General features: G+C 41.5%; 1 protein-coding gene across 2 annotated transcripts; it reads left to right on the forward strand.

Moving 5' to 3' along the window:
* The first annotated feature begins 1,937 nt into the window (after positions 1-1,937).
* On the forward strand, positions 1,938-18,746 carry LOC131217268 (trans-Golgi network-localized SYP41-interacting protein 1-like). Of its 2 annotated transcripts, XM_058212155.1 has the most exons (9): positions 1,938-2,267; positions 2,420-3,148; positions 3,316-9,318; positions 9,448-10,336; positions 10,795-11,480; positions 12,614-12,731; positions 12,845-12,926; positions 13,016-13,133; positions 18,323-18,746. In XM_058212155.1, the coding sequence occupies exons 1-8, from the start codon at positions 2,217-2,219 to the stop codon at positions 13,116-13,118; spliced, it is 8,661 nt and encodes a 2,886-aa protein (XP_058068138.1). In that variant the 5' UTR covers positions 1,938-2,216; the 3' UTR covers positions 13,119-13,133; positions 18,323-18,746. The 2 variants fall into 2 exon arrangements, with proteins under 2 accessions (XP_058068138.1, XP_058068139.1); XM_058212156.1 differs by lacking the exon at positions 1,938-2,267 and having other exon boundaries at positions 3,013-3,148; positions 3,305-9,318.
* Positions 18,747-19,661: the final 915 nt, after the last annotated feature.

Raw genomic sequence — 19,661 nt, forward strand, 5'->3', positions numbered from 1 at the left:
GTTTTGAGAACGGATCACCTACAACTGGCTGCATGCTAATCTAGCATTTAGCTCCTTTTTTATTATAAAATCTTGATTTATTATAGAATCGGATCCAAATAAAGAGTGTATCCCACCATGAAAATCATCCTTCTATAGAATTAGGCCAATCCACTCATTGGATGGGCCACACATATACACCGAGTTGGATTATCGGTCATCCTTTAATGTTGATGGCGTGGCATTTTCTGATGAATGGATCACTCTGATATTTTTCAAAGAAATCTTCGTAGTGGTTGGCACTTCTTTCATGGATGGGATGTATAACAAGTCTGCAGGAAAATGGGCTGCACACGAACTTAGCATACAGCCTGCTGTATGTTGTATTTTCCTCCTCGTGGGCATGGCCTGTGGTAAGAAGTTATGCGGAGCCCATATAGATGATTGTGATAAATCCAGTCCGTCCATCAGTTTATTAATATCACAATAGAGCAGAAGTCCAAAAATCACTAGGATCCAAATCTCACCTAGGCCACACCACAAGAAAAAAGGAGATTGAACGGTCACCAGTGGAAACTTTGTGGAGCCCACGTAAGTTTTCTTTATCAGAGTGATATTTCTGCCTACAGTTTATATAAGTGGTAATGACCCTATGAGCGGTTTCGATCATGGTCGGCTCCGGTAAGGTTTCAGCTGTGGACGTTTCCACACTGTTTCATGTGGTGTGGTCCAACTAAGTTCTTTATCTGCCTGATTTTTGGACTGCTGTCTTATTGTAATCTTGAGAAACTGATGGACGGAGTGGATTTATCACAGGAATCTATTTGGGCCCCACATAGCTTCCGACCACATGAACTTCATGTGTTCCGGGGAACAAGCAATTTGCGTCCGATCTACACCGTCCACTCGCATCAATGCCGACGTGGGGTCCCTTGTTCCCGTGATCTAAATGTTCTATCGGATCAAATGGTGGATGGGAGAAACCCCAAAAACCACTACCATCTGATCATCATAAAGCTATTCCATTTTCGCCCCTCCAATGAGATTTCTATGGATGGCTAGGATCCTCTGAAAGGAGAGATCATGGGACGCCCATGATAGGCCCACCATGTTAGCCGATCAAGTTAATAAGCGGTGGATCCAACCCACTAATATTAGAACTACACGGAGGGAATCCACACCACCCATCAGGCAGGGGGTGGGTCCACTGACATTCCCTGGTCCAATAATCAAGAAGATCCATTCATCAGGGAGACAACACGTGGACTTCCAAAGTAGACCGTTGGATCTTCGGGCACGTCTGCCTGATGAACGGACCGGAATAGCCTACAACACCTACTTTATTCAGCTGCGTAAAACTGTCCAAGCAGTGTGGGGCCCATCACGTTGTAGTTGTAAATCCACCCAGTCCATCAGGCGAGAACCCTTATTTGAACCGTACATTCAAAAGATAATCTCAATAAGAAAACTCGGGTGGGCCATGCCAATGAGAACAATGTACAGTTCTATCTAATACCACTGAGTTCGGTCGGTGTGGTCCACCTGAGTTCTATATCACAATGATTTTTGTATAATCACTTCATCACAGTGCGTTACACGTGATTAACGGGTCTGATGAGAGATATACGCTATAGTGACCCCACATACAAACTTACGGTTATCATTCCTTCCCATTTTTCCTTACGGTGTGGCCCACTTGAGTTGTGGATCTAGCTGATTTTATTTCCCCTATGGAAGAATCGATAATATAACCTGATGTACGGAGTGGATTCCACGCATACAATTGGTAGGACCCACAGATGTTCGAAACTTTACGTAAAACAGGTGTGGCGGAGGATTCCGGTCTCCTGATGAACGAGCTGGATCTTCCACACGTACGGCATGCGGTACGTGTTCGAATCACCCGCTCTTAGAGTGAAAATGAATTGAAGCTCTTGCGTTAGATCTACGAGTCGACGCAGAACGGCAGAAGGAAGAAAGAGATTATAATAAAGAAGAAAAAGACTCTCTCTCTCTGTCTCTCCATTTTGCCCTTGCCAATCTTCTTATTTCCCATTTTTACCCATCTGATCTTATTCAAATCGTAGCGAGTCTCTGTAATTAGGGTTAAAATGCAAAAGCCGTTGAAATTCTTGCATTGAAATTAGGTTTTTTTCTCTCTCTAGAAATCGGAAGTATCTGATGAGGATCTGTTGATTGAATTGCTGGAGTGCGTCGAAATCGGCGGTGAGATCGAGATGGAGAGGAACAAGAATCGTACGGGCATGCTTGCGGCGGGCCGCAAAAAGGTCAGATTTCGATTGTTCGATTAGAAAAAGGAAAACACAATTCATTTGAAACCCTAGTTCTTTTTTATTATTTCTTTGATGATTGTTTCAGATTTTGTAAATTAGGTCAAATCGAAGTTTAATTTTTGTCAATTTTTATTTTTTCGGATCAGCTTGAACAATTTAGACAGAAGAAGGAAGGCAAAGGTAGTAGTAGTACTCGAGGAAAGGCCTCTGATAAATCTAGTAAAAGTGGGTCCAGCACCGATGCTGACCTGGCACCAGTTGCTGATATGGTGCCTGTGGATGATTTTTCAGCGTCGGATTTGGCCGAGGGTGGGAGTATACCAGTTCTAGATGCCGATGTGGCATCTGCTGGTGGGTCAGTTGTGGTCACGGATGCTGAGTTGGCAACTGCTGATTCGTTGGTTTCTGCTTCCGCTTTGGGCGAGATGGGGGAAGGGGAAACTGGCATCATGCGCGCTGCTGCTGATTCGGTTGATGGAGGAGCAGCCATGGTGAAAACTGGTGCTGACCATGTTACTGTGGATTTGTCGGTTCCACTGGTTGTGGAGAAGATGGATGGAGGGGCTGAGTTGGATATAGTTGATTCGTACCTCCCACCGGCTGCACCAATGGTGGATGGAAGGGATGAGGAGTTGGTGCCTGCAAAGGTGGATGAGGGGGATGTTGAGACTGATGATTCGTCAGCTCGGTTGGTTGCAGCAGAGGTGGATGAGGGGCATGACAAATTGCCACCTGTTGATTCATCTGTTCCACCAGTAATGGCAGAGGCAGATGAAGAGAATGCTGAATTGGCATCTTCGGTGGAGGCTGGTCAAGTGGGTGTGGAAATAGACAGAGTCGGAGTTGCACAACTGGATAGAGCAGTGTTAGATGAGGTAAGACTCGTTGCTTATCTTTGTTGTTTTGGATGCTTTCCATTGCAGGTTTTTATTTTCTGGAGTTTAGTTATGATCAGAAAATGCAGGTCAGACTTAGATTAGGTAATGTAATTTTGGATTCGATGTATAATTACATTCTCATCTGTTGGATAGGGGCAATGCAGGAAGCTCAATGTTCAGGTTTGGATCAATGTGATGGGAGCAGCGATGTCAGTCATGGGGCTTTGCAAGATTGTGGCGAGAGCTCTGAAGTTGGGTCATCGAGGATGGGAATTGAAAGGGATGGGAGTCTTGCTGTGTCCAATGCTGTGGTGGGAGATGTGGTGAGTACAGCTCAAGAAGCAGATGGGCATTCTGTTTTGGACGACATTATCATGGAGGCTGAAGGAACTGCTGCTGTCATTGAGCCTGGAGAGACATCAGGCTCTAAGGGTGAGGATATTGGTGGGAACTATGATCGTGGTGAAAATATGGGTGCACCATCTTCATCCCAAGATTTTGCAACTGTGCAGGAAAGGGGAGTTGGGTCGTCGAGGATGGAAATTGAAAAGGATGGGAGTCTTGCTGTGTCTGATGCTATGGTGGGTGATGCGGTGAGTACTGCTCAAGAAGCAGATGGGTCTTCTGTTTCGGACGGCGTTACCATGGAGGCGGAAGGAACTGCTGCTGTCATCGAGCCTGGAGAGACATCAGGGTCTAAGGGGGAGGATATTGGCAGGAACTACGATCGTGGTGAAAATATGGGCGTGCCATCTTCGTCCCAAGATTTTGCAACTGTGCAGGAAAGGGGAGTTGGTGAAGGAGTGCACAAGCAGCAGCATTTTCCAGAGGATGCTACTGTTATTGTCAGTACAAGCACGGAAGAGCTTCTGGAAGAACAAAAGGCAAGTGCGTTGGGAAGACAGACTATTTCTCTGGCGAAGGTACTGGAGGGGCTTGAGGAAGAGGAAGTCCGGTTCCTACTTAAATCAAGAGAATCAGCTTCTATGGCAGGTGTAGTTGGTATTGGTAACAGAACTCTACTTGAAGCTAGCTTTGCCAACAGCGTGGAGAATCTTAAACAGCAACTTTTCTTGACAAATGTCGAGAAAGACTGTCTCCATTGGCAGCTTGCTGAACAGATTGAGGTACAGATGGAATCTGATCAGCATGATAGGCAGTTGCTTGATGAAGTATCCAAGCTTCAAGCTTTAGTTAAAGAATCTAAAGAAAGGAATACAAGCATCAGTGAAGAACTCATGCAGTGTAGGTCTGAGCTCCAGGCTATGGCTGCTGGAAAGGAGGAGCTTGAAATCCAATTCCTTTCTGCGAGAGGTGATATTGAGGAACATAAAGGAAGGGCTTCTGAGTTGCAGGATAAACTGGAACAGTCGCAAAAAGAGGAGGCACACCTGTTGGTGGAATTGGCTAACTGCAAGAATTTACTGGGAATGTTACAAACGGAAAATGCAAGGTTAACTGGGAATCTCATTTCAGCAACGGAGGAGAGAAAGAAGCTTGAGGCAGAGCAAGAATACTTTGCGAGCGAGAACAAGAAACTTGCTGCAGAGTTGTCCGAGCATAAAGAACGTTTGGTTATCATGCATGACACACAAATGCAGCTTGAGGCTGGCCTTGAAGAAGCCATGTTGAGCCTTGAACGACTCACTGAAGATAATAACTATCTGTCTAGCAGTTTAGATTTACACAAGGAGAAGGTAAAAGAGTTTGATGACAGGTATCAGCAGTTAATTGCTCAAGCTGAGGAGGCTGGGAATAAACTGGAAAGCTCTGTTGTGCTGGGTGTCATCAGTGATAAAGCAATTGAAGATTCTCAGCTAGTAATTGAAAATTTTTATGGAGATGATGTCTCCAGAGCTGTCCAGGAATCTGAAATGCTTAGCCATGCACGGGGGTTGTTGCTTCCGTCAATTGAAAGGAAAGATTTCGGTGATTCTGTTGGATTGCATGCCTTAAAGGGACACATGGAAGAGGCTAAGGAAGTGGTGCAGAAGCTTGAAAAGGCAATTCAAGGGATGCACTCTCAGTCAGCATCCTTAAGGTCAGGTGGTAAGACCTCTGCTTCTGGAGTATCAAAACTAATTCAAGCCTTTGAGTCGAAGGTCCAACAGGATGATACAGTTTCAGATGATGTGCCTTTGACTGAAGGAAAACATTCTGCAGATCCATTCGAGTTAGCACAGGAACAGACATCAAGTCTTAGAGCAGTGCTGGAGCGGTTTGATCTGGATGTGGAAAAGGCTAATGAACTATTTGAGCAAGAGCAGGACAGCAAAAGACTTGCTACTGTGGCATTGAAGGAGCTCGAAGTTGAGCATGAAGCCCAAAGGCAACGGAACAACGATATTGAAGGAAAGAGCAGTGAACTTGTTGAGAAATTGGCTAAATATGAATCGGTAATTGATGATCTTCTGAATCAGCTTAATGAAATTCAGAGAAGTGCTGATGAAATGGCTGGCATCATCTTAAATAATGCAGAAAGTCTGCGGAAGGAGGTGGCTGATAAGACATCTGTTCTTGAGCAAGAGCAGATGTCTCTTACTGGTGCTATTTCTGAGGCCATTGAAAAGCTTAACTTGTGTATTGGATTGGTTGTCTCCCCAAGTTCAGCCAGTTCTGAGAAGCCAGATGTGGGTGCCCTTACCATCAAGGTGGTTGATGCCAGCATAAAAGCCATTGAAGGTCTGCACAAGAAACTTGAAGCAGCTTATCTGGAGCAAGAAAGAATCTTAAAACAAGTAGAAAGCCTGCAGAAGGAAGTGGCTGACAAGACATCTATTCTTGAGCAAGAACAGATGTCTCGTATGGGGACTATTTCTGAGGCCATTGAAAAGCTCAACTCGTGTACCGGGCTGGTTGTCTCCCCAAGTTCAGCCAATTCTGAGAAGCCAGATGTTGGTGCCCATGCCACCGAAGCAGTCAATGCTGCCATAAAAGCCATCGAAGGTCTGCACAAGAAACTTGAAGCAGCTTATCTGGAGCATGAAAGAATCCAAAATGCTCATGAGGAATTAAATCGGAATTTTGTTGACATGCAAGGAAGGAATGAAGCAGCTGTTGGTATACTGAATCAGATTTATAGTGGCCTCAGGCAACTTGCAAATGACTCATCTGGAAATGTAGAGGCAAGTGAAACAAATATAAAATATGAGGAACTGCTAGATCTTGTACCCAGTAATTGTAAAAGGCTTATGGAGCAACTACAGAAGTTGCTGGATGAGAGGCATGAACTCCTGTGTTCAAAAAATGAGCTTGAGTCTGAGCTGATGAAGACAACCCAAGCTATAGGAGAGTCGAACCAAAGATGTGTTGATCTAGGTAGTAAGGTGGAAGAGCTTGAGTCTGAGCTGATGAAGAGAACCCAGGCTATGCAAGAACTGAACAAAAGATGTGTTGATTTAGGTAATAGGGTGGAAGAGCAAAAAAGTAATGCACATCCAGAAGCCATTGCCCAGTTGGTCAAAGATGTTGTGGCTATAATTCATCCCGAGGATATGGCAATTGACTCGGAAATGATACCGATAAGGCGTCTAGAGGCTTCGGTTGCTTTACTTCTACAGAAATACAGAGAAGCAGTGGAGCAGGTCAGCTTGTCGAAGGACTGCTTACGGGAGTTTATCTCGACACCGGAGTGTTCTGCTGAGGATGGTATGGTTCCATTGCATACCTTCTTGAAGGAAGAGGTTGGTTCGAAGTTGATGGAATTGAATGAGTTGAAGCAAAAGATGCTCCAGTTGGACTCTTCGAATCTTCATGAAGATGATGAGGTGTGCATTCTCAAGGAAAATTTAAGTAAGGCCGAAGAGGCCCTCAAAGTGGCTCGTTCAGAATTACACGCTAAAGGAACTGAACTCGAACAATCAGAGCAGAGGCTATCATCTGTCAGGGAGAAGCTCGGCATAGCTGTTGCAAAGGGGAAAGGTTTGATCGTGCAGCGGGACAGTCTAAAACAGTTGTTGGCAGAGAAGTCAAGTGAGCTTGAAAAGTGCATGCAAGAATTAGAGTCAAAAGATGTCATACTTCATGAGGTCGAATCAAAACTCAAGGCCTATTCAGAGGCAGGTGAGCGTGTTGAGGCTCTAGAAACTGAGCTGTCATACATTCGGAATTCAGCCACCGCATTGAGAGAATCCTTTCTCATTAAGGATTCTATTCTTCAAAGGATTGAAGAGATATTGGAGGACTTAGAGTTGCCTGAGCATTTCCATTCCAGAGACATAATCGAAAAAATCGAGTGGCTGGCAAGATCAATCACGGGGAATTCTTTGCCTTTAACTGACTGGGATCAGAAAAATTCTGTGGGGGGATCTTATTCTGATGGTGGTTTTGTGGTTATGGATGCCTGGAAGGAAGACTTACAACCAAGCTCAAATCCAGGGTTTGATGATTTGAGAAGAAAATATGACGAGCTCCAAAGTAAGTTTTATGGCTTGGCTGAGCATAATGAGATGCTGGAACAGTCATTGGTGGAAAGGAACAACCTTGTGCAGAGGTGGGAAGAGGTGTTGGACAGAATCGATATGCCTCTGCAGTTGAGGTCAATGGAGCCAGAAGAGAAGATCGAGTGGTTAGGAAGAGCACTTTCTGAGGGTCAGCTCATTAGAGATGCTTTCCAGGTGAAGATTGAGAACCTCGAGATCTCTTCGGATTCACTAATAGCTGAACTGGAAGAGTCACAAAAGAAACTGGCCGATCTTGAGGCCAAGCTTGCAGCTGTTACACGTGAAAAAGAGCTTCTTTCTGAAAGCATGGAGAAGCTTACATGTGAGAATCATAAAATGTCAGAGAAGGCAGTTCAAGACGAATCTGGCAAAAGCAATTTGCTCAAGGAAGTAGCTGATTTGCAGGAGAAATTGGCTGAGAACCTTGAAAATTATCACTGTATTGAAAGTGACATCAAGAGATTACAGGGCTTAGTGAATGACGCCTTGCTGGATCACGATCTGGCAGACAATGTTGTTGGCATCAGTAATACCGAGCATTTGGAAGGACTGCTTAGGAAGCTAATAGATAACTACATGGCCTTCTGTTTGGAGAAATCTATGCGTAAAGACACTGAGATGGAACACGTTACTGATGAAGCTGGTACAGCACCTGCTGAACAGGGACTGAAAGATTTGCTGGATACCAAGGAGCAGGAATTATTGCTTCTGAAGGAAGAGCTTGAGGTGGCTTTGGGTAATTTGGTCCTTTTGAAGGAGGAGAAGGATACAACTTTGCAGAAGTATCAGTCGTTGATTTCAGAAAGAGAAGCAATCTGTAAAGAGAGGGATGATCTGCAAGAACAACTCAAGCAAGAGGAGCAAAAATCTGCATCTGCAAGAGAGAAGTTAAATGTTGCTGTTAGAAAAGGCAAAGGGTTAGTACAACAGCGGGATGGTTTGAAACAAACAATTGAGGAGATGCATACTGAACTTGAACGCTTAAAGAATGAGTTTAGCCAGCGAGAAAATACTCTTTTGCAGTATGGACAGAAAATCCAGGACTTGTCAGCCTACGCAGAGAAGGTCGAGGCTCTGCAAGCTGAAAATTCAATATTGAGGAATCGGTTGACAGAGACTGAGCACAGTTTGCAGGATAGTGGCCAAACCTTGAGTGGTTTATTGACTGCATTACATGCCATTGATGTTGGGGGTCAGGTGAGTTCCAATGACCCTGTGCAGAAGATGGAAGGGATCGGGAAACTGAGTCGCGATTTGCATGCAGCAGCAGTTTCCTCTGAGCACGAAGCAAAGAAATCTAAAAGAGCGGCCGAGCTACTTCTTGTGGAGTTGAATGAGGTTCAGGATAGAGCTGACAGCCTCCAAGAGGATCTGGAGAAAGCACAAGCTGCAGCTACGGAGCTCTCCAAACAAAGGGAGAAAGTGGAGACTGCAAGAATTGAAGCTGTTTCGAATCTCGAACAGTTCATCACTGCCCGTGAAGTGGAAAGGAGAAGGCAACATGCCGACTTTATGGAGTTGAAGGCTGGTGTTGATCAACTGCTGGAGGAGTGTTTTGGGTTTGCTAATCTTCTAAATAATGTGTTTTCAAAGGACCTGGAGCTCTTGCGCAATGTTGAGGTTGGTATGGTGTCTTTCTTGAAACAGATGAATAGCATGAATGCTGTCAGCCGGCCTCTCCAAAATGCATCTGGAGATGCCTTCTCTAGTATTCCGGTAAATGAGGTAACGTCTATTCCCTTCGTTCTTTCTTCTAAGTACTACTTTTGAAACTTACAAAATGCTTCAATATTGTTATAGGTAAGTATGATCCCCATTTGTCCGTGTTTTCTCAAATGATCTGTGTTTTTTCAGGGGAAGATTTCTGGATCTGGTTCTTTCTTAGATCTGAATATGCAAGATGGAAGTGCCATAACTGAAGTTGTTGGTATTGTTGGCCATGGCTTGCGAGAATGCATGAAAAAGATCAATGATCTGAAGAGAAAGTGCCACACATATTCTACTGCTTTTGAGAAACAAGCTGCACGCCTGCCTGAAATCATGGAGACTATTCGAAGAGAAGTATCTTCTCAAAAAGAATCTTCAGAATCTTTAAAGAAAGATGTCACTCATCTTGAGTCATTGAGAACGGAAAAGGATGCTGAAATCAATATGGTGCAGAAAAACATTGCTCTGCTCTATGAAGCATGCAGCAGGTCACTTTTGGAAATTGAGAATCGAAAAGCCCATATGATTGGAAATGGTTTGACCTCCGGAGTTCATTTATCAGGAAATACTGGGACGACCTTGCTTATGCGCTTTGACCGAAAAGAAACTGTTGATGGACGAACCCTTTCTTTCACAGAGGAATCTATTAGGACAATGGCAGATGCCCTTTTGTCAGCTGTAAAGGGGTCAGCAAATACTCAGGCAGAACTTGTAGAGAGCAATGAAAGGGAACTGAAAGCCACCGTATCTCATTTGCAGAATGAACTTCAGGAGAAGGACATCCAAAGAAACAGGATTTGTTCAGAGCTTGTAACTCAAATCAAGGAAGCTGAAGCTACTGCAAAGAGTTACATAGTGGATCTTGAATCTGCCAACACGCAGGTGCATAATTTGGAGAAGCAGTTAGAATCAATGAAGAATGAGCAGAGATTACTTGAGACAAGAGTTAACGAGCTAAGGGATTATGAGTCCACGTCAAAAGGGTTACAGGAGGAGATCAGATCCATGAATGGTGCTCTAAGTGCCAAAGATCAAGGTAAAAACCATTTCGAGCTTTTCATTTAAAATAGCCCTTCCAGCTGAACTCGTGTGCTCTTGGCAATGCACTTGTGGAGCATATATACCAAATCAATGTGTGAGAGATCCAAGCTGTTTTTTTGTCAGGGTGATCCATCATTTAGGTTCCTTGGTCCAAAGGAAACAAAGCTGGTCATCAGATTGGCTGCTCATTACAAACAAAATGGATGTTGAAAATCAACCGTCCATGTCCCCACACATGGGCAGACCAGCCGTCTTTTGGCAAGGGCATAATATAGTGGGACTGCCTTAATAATGACTTGGATCTCAAACACATGCCAAGTCTCCTATGAGCCACGAGTGGTTCCCATTTGCATTGCTTTATTTGAAAATTAGGGTATTTGAAGTTCTCTTTGGTTTGAATTGAGCAACTTGAAATCTGTATACATGTCTAAGCTGTAATTTGGAACTCTGCAGAGATTGAGAGCCTAATGCAAGCACTTGATGAAGAAGAGTCACAGATGGAAGATTTGTCCAGCCGGATTGAGGAACTGGAGAAGGTTGTGCAACAAAAAAATCTGGCACTGGAGAACCTTGAAGCTTCTCGGGGTAAAGCTATGGCAAAGCTTTCTACAACTGTAAGCAAGTTTGACGAGTTACATCATCTGTCAGAGAGCCTTCTCTCGGAGGTTGAAAATCTTCAAACACAATTGCAAGGTCGGGATGCAGAGATCTCATTCCTACGTCAAGAGGTGACTCGGTGTACCAATGATGTTCTAAGTTCGCAGGAGAACAGCAAGAGGAATTCAACTGATGTGCAGGATTTAATGACATGGTTAAACATGATGGTTTCACGTTTTGGGGTGTATGATGTGCATCTTGATGATCAGAAGGGAAATCAAATTCATGCATTCACTGAAGTTCTAGAAAAACATATTACATCAGCACTGTCTGAATTAGATGATTTAAGGTTGCTTGCTCAAAGCAAAGATGCTTTGTTGCAAGCAGAAAGGAGTAAATTTGAGGAGCTGTTGCATAAGGGGGAAATTCTTGAGATTTCTCTACATGAGAAGGAATCCCAACTAGCATTATTGCAAGGAGCAGGAGGTTCTGGGCAACCATCTAATATGAACACCTCGGAAACATTGGATGTTGAACCACTGGTATGTCACAATTTATTTTTGGTTCTAATTTTTTCCCCTGATGCTGTTAGATGTTTCTTTTGTTTCATGTTTACCTTCTCTGGCCTGCCTTTTGGGTTATCATTATCTTTATTATTATTATTATTATTTCAAATCTCAGATAAGCATTTGTTGCTATTTGGGTTTTGTTTTTGTTTTTTGTTTTATTGTTTTGTTTTGTTTTTTGTTTTAGTATTTCAAATCTCAAATAAGCATGCAATCACTATTCATTATAACTTTCCTATTTGTGGGTTTGGAATTCCCTGGGTATTTGGGTCTTTAAATGGCATGCATTTAATTGAGCTGGAGCTAGATATAAGCGGTGGCCATTTTTGTTCCTTTTCAGATGCCATCTTAAATGGAATGCTCCCATTCTTATTGAGCATTTACTTGAGCTGGAGCTAGATATAAGCAGTGGCCATTTCTTGTTCCTTTTCAGATGCCATCTTAAATGGAATACTCCCATTCTTATTGAGCATTTGAAAGTCTCATATTGAATCAGAAAGGTTTCTTGCAGTGACCAAACTGTGGCAGTATTGAGCAGTTGACACTGAAGATATTGATATAAACCAACCTATATAAAATATGAATCACATTGAGGTTTGCTTTTTTTTAATTTTAAATATTTGGTTTTTTCGTTATAAAATCACAGAATCACACTACCTCAGTACAGGTTACTTGTATTCCATATCTGCTTAATGGTAGCATGATGGCATCTGGTTGCAATATATTGAACGGATTGTGCCTCATGATACGTCTTTTACAAGCTTCGAGTTTATGGTGTTATGGACATTTTTGTGAGCATTAAGAATAAGCGTGGTCCTTTTAAATCACTGCAAGGACTTTGAACTGTTAATCTCCAAAGTTATAAGCTGGTTAATCTCTAGAGTCATAATCTTAAATACATTAGCTAGATGTTTCCATCAACAAGTTATTGTTTTGTTGCCTTTTATTATTGATTTGTGGCAGGTTAGGTTGTGATGGAATTTGGAAGTATCTGTTTTTATTAATGCATTTAAACAAGCTAATCCCCTTTTAGGTTGACCTATAGACTTTGTGATGATTTAAACTGAAGACTTCACTTTCGATTTACGCTTTGCGCATATTTGGTGCAGATAAATAAAAGGGTGGGCCCTGTTCGCAGTATTCGCAAAGCCAACAATGACCAAGTTGCTATAGCAATAGACACGGAGTCTGGTAGTAGTATGTTAGACGATGAAGATGATGATAAAGGTCAGCTTGTTCTGCCGCCCTCTCTTGTTTTTATGGAAGCATGCCGTTTCACTGTGTTGAAGGAATCTTAGTGGCTGGAATATTCAACAATTATCTTTTCTTGCTTTTTTTAGTGCATGGCTTCAAGTCGCTTACCATGTCAAGGATCGTCCCTAGAGTTACGAGACCCATTGCAGACAAGATCGATGGGATATGGTAGGCACAATTCTAAATTTTCATCTTCAAGATAATATTATCTAGGCTATTTGCCGGAGCTAAAATCTTTTGTGTTGGTTATCAACCAGGGTCTCAGGCGAGCGGATGCTAATGAGGCAGCCTACTCTAAGGCTTGGAGTTGTAATCTATTGGTTTATGCTACATATATTACTTGCAACATCTATTTTTTGAGAAAGAATCCTACAGGTGCGTGTTGAATATCTTACTCTTTTCACTTTATACCTTTTTAGCCAACCACTGTTCATTGGAAAAATAGGATCATCTTCCAAAATCTTGTACCCTTCATTTGCAGTAGGCAGGATCCCTTTGCACATTTAAAAAGGGTCTGCCCACCATAAATGGATGGTGTGAGATATTGAATCATAATATCTTCTGTTCCAATTGGGCCTCTGCTACCGATCCTGTGATGATTGCCCCCCTTGATTCTTTGACCCTCCTGTGATTTTACTGATCTTTTCTCCTATACTGGTTGATTTTGGTACTATAGATATCTGCAAAGTAATGCAGAACTATATTGCCTTTGATGTATATTGCTGTATCTGGAAAAATCGAGTATAAGTAGATCATCTGAATTCTAATTGACAGCTTGACTATATTCTTATATTGATTGAAAGTTACAGCGTAGGTTCAGAGTTCAGAAAATTCCCCAAATGGACAAACGGTTGCCTTTTTATGCCTTGTGCTTGTGTCGTCTTTTGAAAAAATGAAAAAATAATAATAATAATAATAAATCTTCAGGCTGAGAGATTATACAGTCATCACCATCACCACCACCATCATCATCTAAGCCCTGTCCCAATTAATCGGGTACATGAATCTTGTTCTGCCATTACACTCTGTCATGGACCATATCCTGTCAGGATTCATGATAAAAGGTTGTCACAAAAGTTTCACACCGTCTGCCAACCTGATGCAACCACCCTCCTTTATCTGGGCTTGGGACTGGCAATGAGAGCACAAAACTGCCACTGGCGTTATTAGAGATTGTACAGTATGTTTGGGTTTTCAGTTTGTACAAGTGGTATCCATGGTTCAGTGATCCAAACATTGATATGATGGCACTTACCCTGGATGGCACACGCACCAAAATGGAACTGATCACCTACAAAATGCAGCATGGTACAATTCTTTTTTATTTTTTTATTTTTATGCCTCACTGAATCTTGTTTTGTAAATGCTGGCAAACACGGTTGTGGGTTAAGTTAGCCTACGATCAGCTGTAGGTGGTCAGTTCACCAAAAAAACCCCAGATTGGAAGATGAAGATCCTAGCTATAGATTATTCAAATCGTATTGTACATGTATGTGATATGTGTTACCCCAGTGAGAATGTTCTTTTCTTTTTGTGTTTTAGCTATAACTAAATTGTCTGGCACAGGTTACCTCCTATTTTGACTTTTTGGCTTGTTCAGGTGTCTCAGGAACCCAAATCTTGCTGAGTTGTTACATGCTGATGTGATAATGTTGAAAATATTATTTTATGTTATTATTTATGTCACAATAAATAGATCTAAGACAAACTATATAAATGATGGATCTTATATATCAACGAAATTATAAATAAGAATCTTTTTTTTTTTTTTCCCTAATGGACATGTTGACTTGTGTTTGACACAACAATTCTTGAGAAAGTGAGGTGTCCTTGTTAGGTGCTTTCATTGATTTAAATATCGGTTTTGGCGCACGTATCACACCCTTGGGATATGGAAAGATATCGGTGTTGCATGGGAAATGTTGCATGTAACCTGGAATGTATCACTGTTTTTGGAAAACATTAGGAAATTGATTGAATTTTTCGATGAAGATTCAGGGGATCTTAAAAATGCATTATTATATAAAACCCAAAAGATCACAAAAAACAAGTACGCATAATAAATTTCTTTTGTATAGGGTCCTAAATTGTTGCTCTATCTGACAAAAGTGATGCAATTGTATCCAAAATGAGTTCATATTGTAAATCATACAAGACAAGTACGAAAACACAATCAATACATTCAAAAGCCAAAGAAAAAAGTAATAATGTACCTATACTAATACAACGCGTGTATTAAAAAAATATGCTTCCAAAATATGTTTTTTTTAATGATCTATAAAAATTAAATTTATTAAGATCAACATCACTCATCATTCATCAATACACAAATATATTAGGAAATGATTTTGGTTGGCCATTGTAATTTTTAGAAAATATTAATTTATTTTCTATATTTTAATTTTAATTTTTTCCTTTTTTTTTTTTTTTTGAAAAGTCACATATTATATTATATAAAAGAAGGAAAGGAACAAATAAAATAAAGAAGCCTGCACCGCCGCACAGGCAACTAAGATCCTAAAAACAGCAAATTACAGCCCTTCAAATTTTCTACATTAACAGTCCATTCAGCGACTAGAAATCCGGCTCTGGAAGCGACAGAGTCAGCAGATTTGGATATCCCGTTGAAACCCCTGTCATTTCTTTCTTCCCAAACAGCCCACCAGACAGCGAGAATCGCCATTCTCCAAAGAGACAACTTCTTGTCAAAATAAATGCCATGCCAAGCCTTCATAAAAGTACCAGTCGAGGGAGGAGCTGTCCACTTCATTTCAAATCGAAGAAGGATATCTTTCCAGTTATGACTAATGAAGGTACAGTGAATAAATAGGTGATTCGCTGTTTCCTCATTAGACATACAACAAAGACATACATTAGGGAGGATCATCCCTCTTTTTGTCAAGTTATCGATTGTGAGGACTCTATTCTTGGCCACTAACCACGTAAACCCTATTATCTTTGGAGGAGCTTTGTACTTCCATATCTTATTGGTGTAGATCTCTTCTTTCTTATCCACCCCTTTATCAATACACCTGTAGAACGATTTTACCGAGAACTTTCCTGATTTGTGTTTGATCCAAACTAACTTGTCTTCATTTTCCGAATCTATCTTGACATTGTGAATACAATTTAAAAGCGCCATGTACTCTTCAACCTCGTTGTCGCGGAGATTCCTTCTGCACTCAACATTCCAGACCACCACTCCCCCAATCACAGAATAACTGGCTGCTACAGAAGTTTCCTGATTAGTCACCGTACAGAAGATGCAAGGAAACTTATCTTTTAGCACTCTGTCCCCTACCCAGGAGTCATACCAGAAACTGATCCTATCTCCTCTCCCTATTGAGAAGCGGAGATGATTAGAGACTTCCACCTGAGTAGATAAGATCCCTTTCCACACCGCTGAAGATCTGTTTAAGGATGAAGGGTTAGTCCACCAACCCCCTTTAGATGACCCATACTTTAGCTTTATTAGGGTGTTCCACAAACTACCATCTTCGGATCCCAACCTCCAAATCCACTTTCCTAGGCGAGCCCTATTCATTTTCTTGAGATCTTTTATACCAGCCCCTCCATCTTGGATATGCTTACACACCTCTTTCCAATTCAAAACATGAAACTTCTTTTTATCTTCCTTACCGTGCCATAAGAAATTTCTCCTTAGCTTCTCCAATTTCTGTAAGATCGCACCCGGGCATGAAAACAATGACATAAAGTATAAAGGGAGATTGGTGAGGGCTGCCTTTATAAGTGTAATACTTCCGCCTAGAGAGAGGAATCAGCATTTCCATCTAGCGAGGTAAGACCCAAATCTAGAAATTATCTTATCCCACATGAATAACGGGGGTTTTCCAAAGCAGAGGGGGAGGCCCACAAATGTAGTCGGAAGAGAACCCGCTTCACAATTCCAAATGCTCAGTCAATCTGTAGATTAGCCTACATGTTAAATGGGTGAGATTAGGAGAATTTCGGATTTTCTCAAAATTCCTTCATTTTCTCCAAAATCGAAAATTGGAGGTAAAAATCCATAATTGAGCATGCAAAACGTGCAAAATCACAGGTTAGTAACTTGGTTCCACTGATTCTAAACCATTTAAATGGGAAAAAAACACTTTAAATTAAAAAAATAATAATCACTAATTGGGTTTTGGCTTGTCTCCACTCTCTGAACTTGATTTTGCCACCCAAATCCTCTTCTCTCCAAACCAACTCACAAGGATTGGTCAAAATCTTCTTAGGAATCTAATCCATATATATATATATATATATATATATATTATTTTCCAATTCTTTCATCATCTATTTTCCCTTCTTAACATGCAAGAACTCTGTTCCTACTTCCTACAGAGACCACTCTGTGTCTCTGTCAGCTCCCGTTTCTCTCATCCATGTTGTCGTGGCTGGTGTTGGTTAAGTTTCTTGATTCCCTGAAGCTTTCCCTCCATGACATCCCTTAACTTGCTGCATTTTTGCTGTATCAATAAATAGTGTTTTCAACCTGTGTTTGGATAGGCCCCAATATTGAAACAGGTGGATGGGTTGGAAAACTTCAGCCAAGGTACATTTGTTTTGCTAACTGTGGCCCACCTGATGAGTGGATCAACCAGATACTTGTGCTAGGGCATCAATATGGTGTTGCCCTTTCAATGGATGGATTTGATCTTGGACCTATCGTGCCATGCTGGCATGGGGCGTGTACATGAGCTTTATTGCACACACGTGTGCTTAGGAAAGATCTACGATTAATATGGATCTAAGTAGTTAGTTCAATTAATTGGAAATAAGAAAAATGTTATAACCGTCTATCACATTCGTAATCGGTAGTCCTCATTTGCTGTTACATTAGAGTTCAAATTCATTTTGCCGGTGTCGTTTGGGAATCAGGGTCACAAGCATGTGTTGCCCTATGGAGCCCACATGCAGAGACGTTCTCAGAATCTTAACATCCATCTTATGGGTGCTATTTTGATTACTTAAGCTCCTGTAATCAAAGTGAAAGGAAAACCTTACCATCGACTTGTGGAGTTGAGTGGGAACCATTAAACAAAACATAACAGTGGTCTGAATCATCTGTTCAATGTATGCTTTTTAACGTGGCTCGTCTTAGTTAGTGTCCAGAACACGAGTAGTTGCAATCATCAGGCCATTTACACGTGTGCCCCATGGAGAAACGCACGCCAATGATCCCGGGCCACCACATAGTCAAAACAAACTCTTCATGTCATTGCAATTATTGCAATGGAGGATTGAATTTTGATTTTGGCGTATCATAATGGTCACCACCGAAACCAGGTCGCATTGCCCTGTATTGTGCTGTTCCGGACCAATACAATTGTATTGTTCATGGACAAAACTGGTCCCTGTCGGGCCGTATCCAGCCATTTATACTAGTTTTGGATGATAATTCAACCTTTCATCCAAGTTCTGCAGCTAGAACAACTCTTGCATTTCTGTCGTTATTAGTTTTGTTTTTGTTTTTGTTTTTGTTTTTGTTTTTGTTTTGTTTTTTTTTTTTTTTAATTATTATAAATAAACGGATTGACCATTTATTTATCAATTTGCAGGTAGGCTTCAAGTTAGGCAAGCAACGATGAAATGGGTCACCCCTTGGAAAAAAAAAAAGAAAAAAAGAAAAAGCCTCTGAATCATCTTGTGTAAACAACGATTTTGTTTTATTAGATTAGATATGACCTGGTAATTTACATTATTTTGGCCATACAGGCAGCTGTGATTTTCCTCCTCTTTTTTTGGGTTGTATAAATCTCAGTGTGCCCTGGTTTGCTTTCAATAAAAGCGCGCGATTCCATCAGCGGAGCCCACTTCAGCTATTCATCTCACACTCAAAAGAGCCATACAAGCAAAAACCCTATCAGTTGGCTCTCCTTAGTTGTGTACATCTGTTATACATTTTACATCTCTTCCTATATTTTCTACACGCTGTTATGAATTTCTTCTTTCTTGGAATTCATTTAAAGGTTGTCAGCTGCATTGTGGGATTTGTAATTTCGGATTTTTATTTTTTTTTAATATTTTGACCAGTTCTCTATTTTATAATTTCATTTCTTTTTTCTTTTTCTTTTCCAGGATGGCTATGATCTGTTGCCTTGTATCAGGAAGGAATGTTAATTGCCCAATGCTCGTAATGTGGCAGGTTGGGAGGTAGATCATATCCGTACATATAGTGGGAGGTGGGTGGGATCCCTGACCGTGGGGCCCACTGTGATGTATGTGCCTTATATCCATGCGGTCCATCCATGTTGAAAACTCATTTTAGGTCATGATCTTAAAAATGATGAAGATCTAAATCTTAGGTGGACCATAATACAGGAAATATGGTGGTACCCGACAATTAAAAACCTCTCGTGGGCCACGAAAGTTTTGGATCAAGCTTATATTTGTGTGGTCTCTTCATCCATGTCTTTGTGACCTTATCAACAGGTTGGATGGAAAATAAGCATTCTGGTGGCCCCCATGAAGTTTTTAATGGTGGGGAGTCAATCACTGACTGTTTCATGCGGTATGGTCCACCTAAGATTTGGATCATGCCTTAAAATCAGCCATCAGAAGGGATGGACGGTGTGGATGTAAGGTGCATACATCACGGTGGGCCCCACAGGGATCCGGCGGCCCCTGCAGCCATACTATGAAAATAGTGTCCAATGGATGATCCCGTACATTGGTTTCTCATGTTGAATCTATTTTTAATCTCGATCATTCATTTGAAGGCTGCTTTTCGGATGAGGGAGATGATATTTTAGAGCCAGGAGAACTGGATGACGACAGAGCCTCCCCTTCGTAGTATGCCTGGCAGAGTTATTAGTTGATCGGTACCGTTCATATAGTGGTCCCTACCATGGATGGCAATTGGTTCAAAATACACTTAGATTGGTTTATCGTAGCCAT

Source organism: Magnolia sinica, chromosome 10 (assembly GCF_029962835.1).
Source record: "Magnolia sinica isolate HGM2019 chromosome 10, MsV1, whole genome shotgun sequence".
In the NCBI taxonomy this organism is placed as follows: domain Eukaryota; kingdom Viridiplantae; phylum Streptophyta; class Magnoliopsida; order Magnoliales; family Magnoliaceae; genus Magnolia; species Magnolia sinica.

What these genes read in the sequence shown, in the direction of transcription:
- LOC131217268 (XM_058212155.1), top strand. Translation starts at nt 2,217, where the DNA reads ATGGAGAGGAACAAGAATCGTACGGGCATGCTTGCGGCGGGCCGCAAA. An exon ending in TTGCGGCGGGCCGCAAAAAG is followed by an intron (nt 2,268 to 2,419) that starts GTCAGATTTCGA and finishes TTTTCGGATCAG; the next exon opens with CTTGAACAATTTAGACAGAA. An exon ending in CGATGAAGATGATGATAAAG is followed by an intron (nt 12,732 to 12,844) that starts GTCAGCTTGTTC and finishes TGCTTTTTTTAG; the next exon opens with TGCATGGCTTCAAGTCGCTT.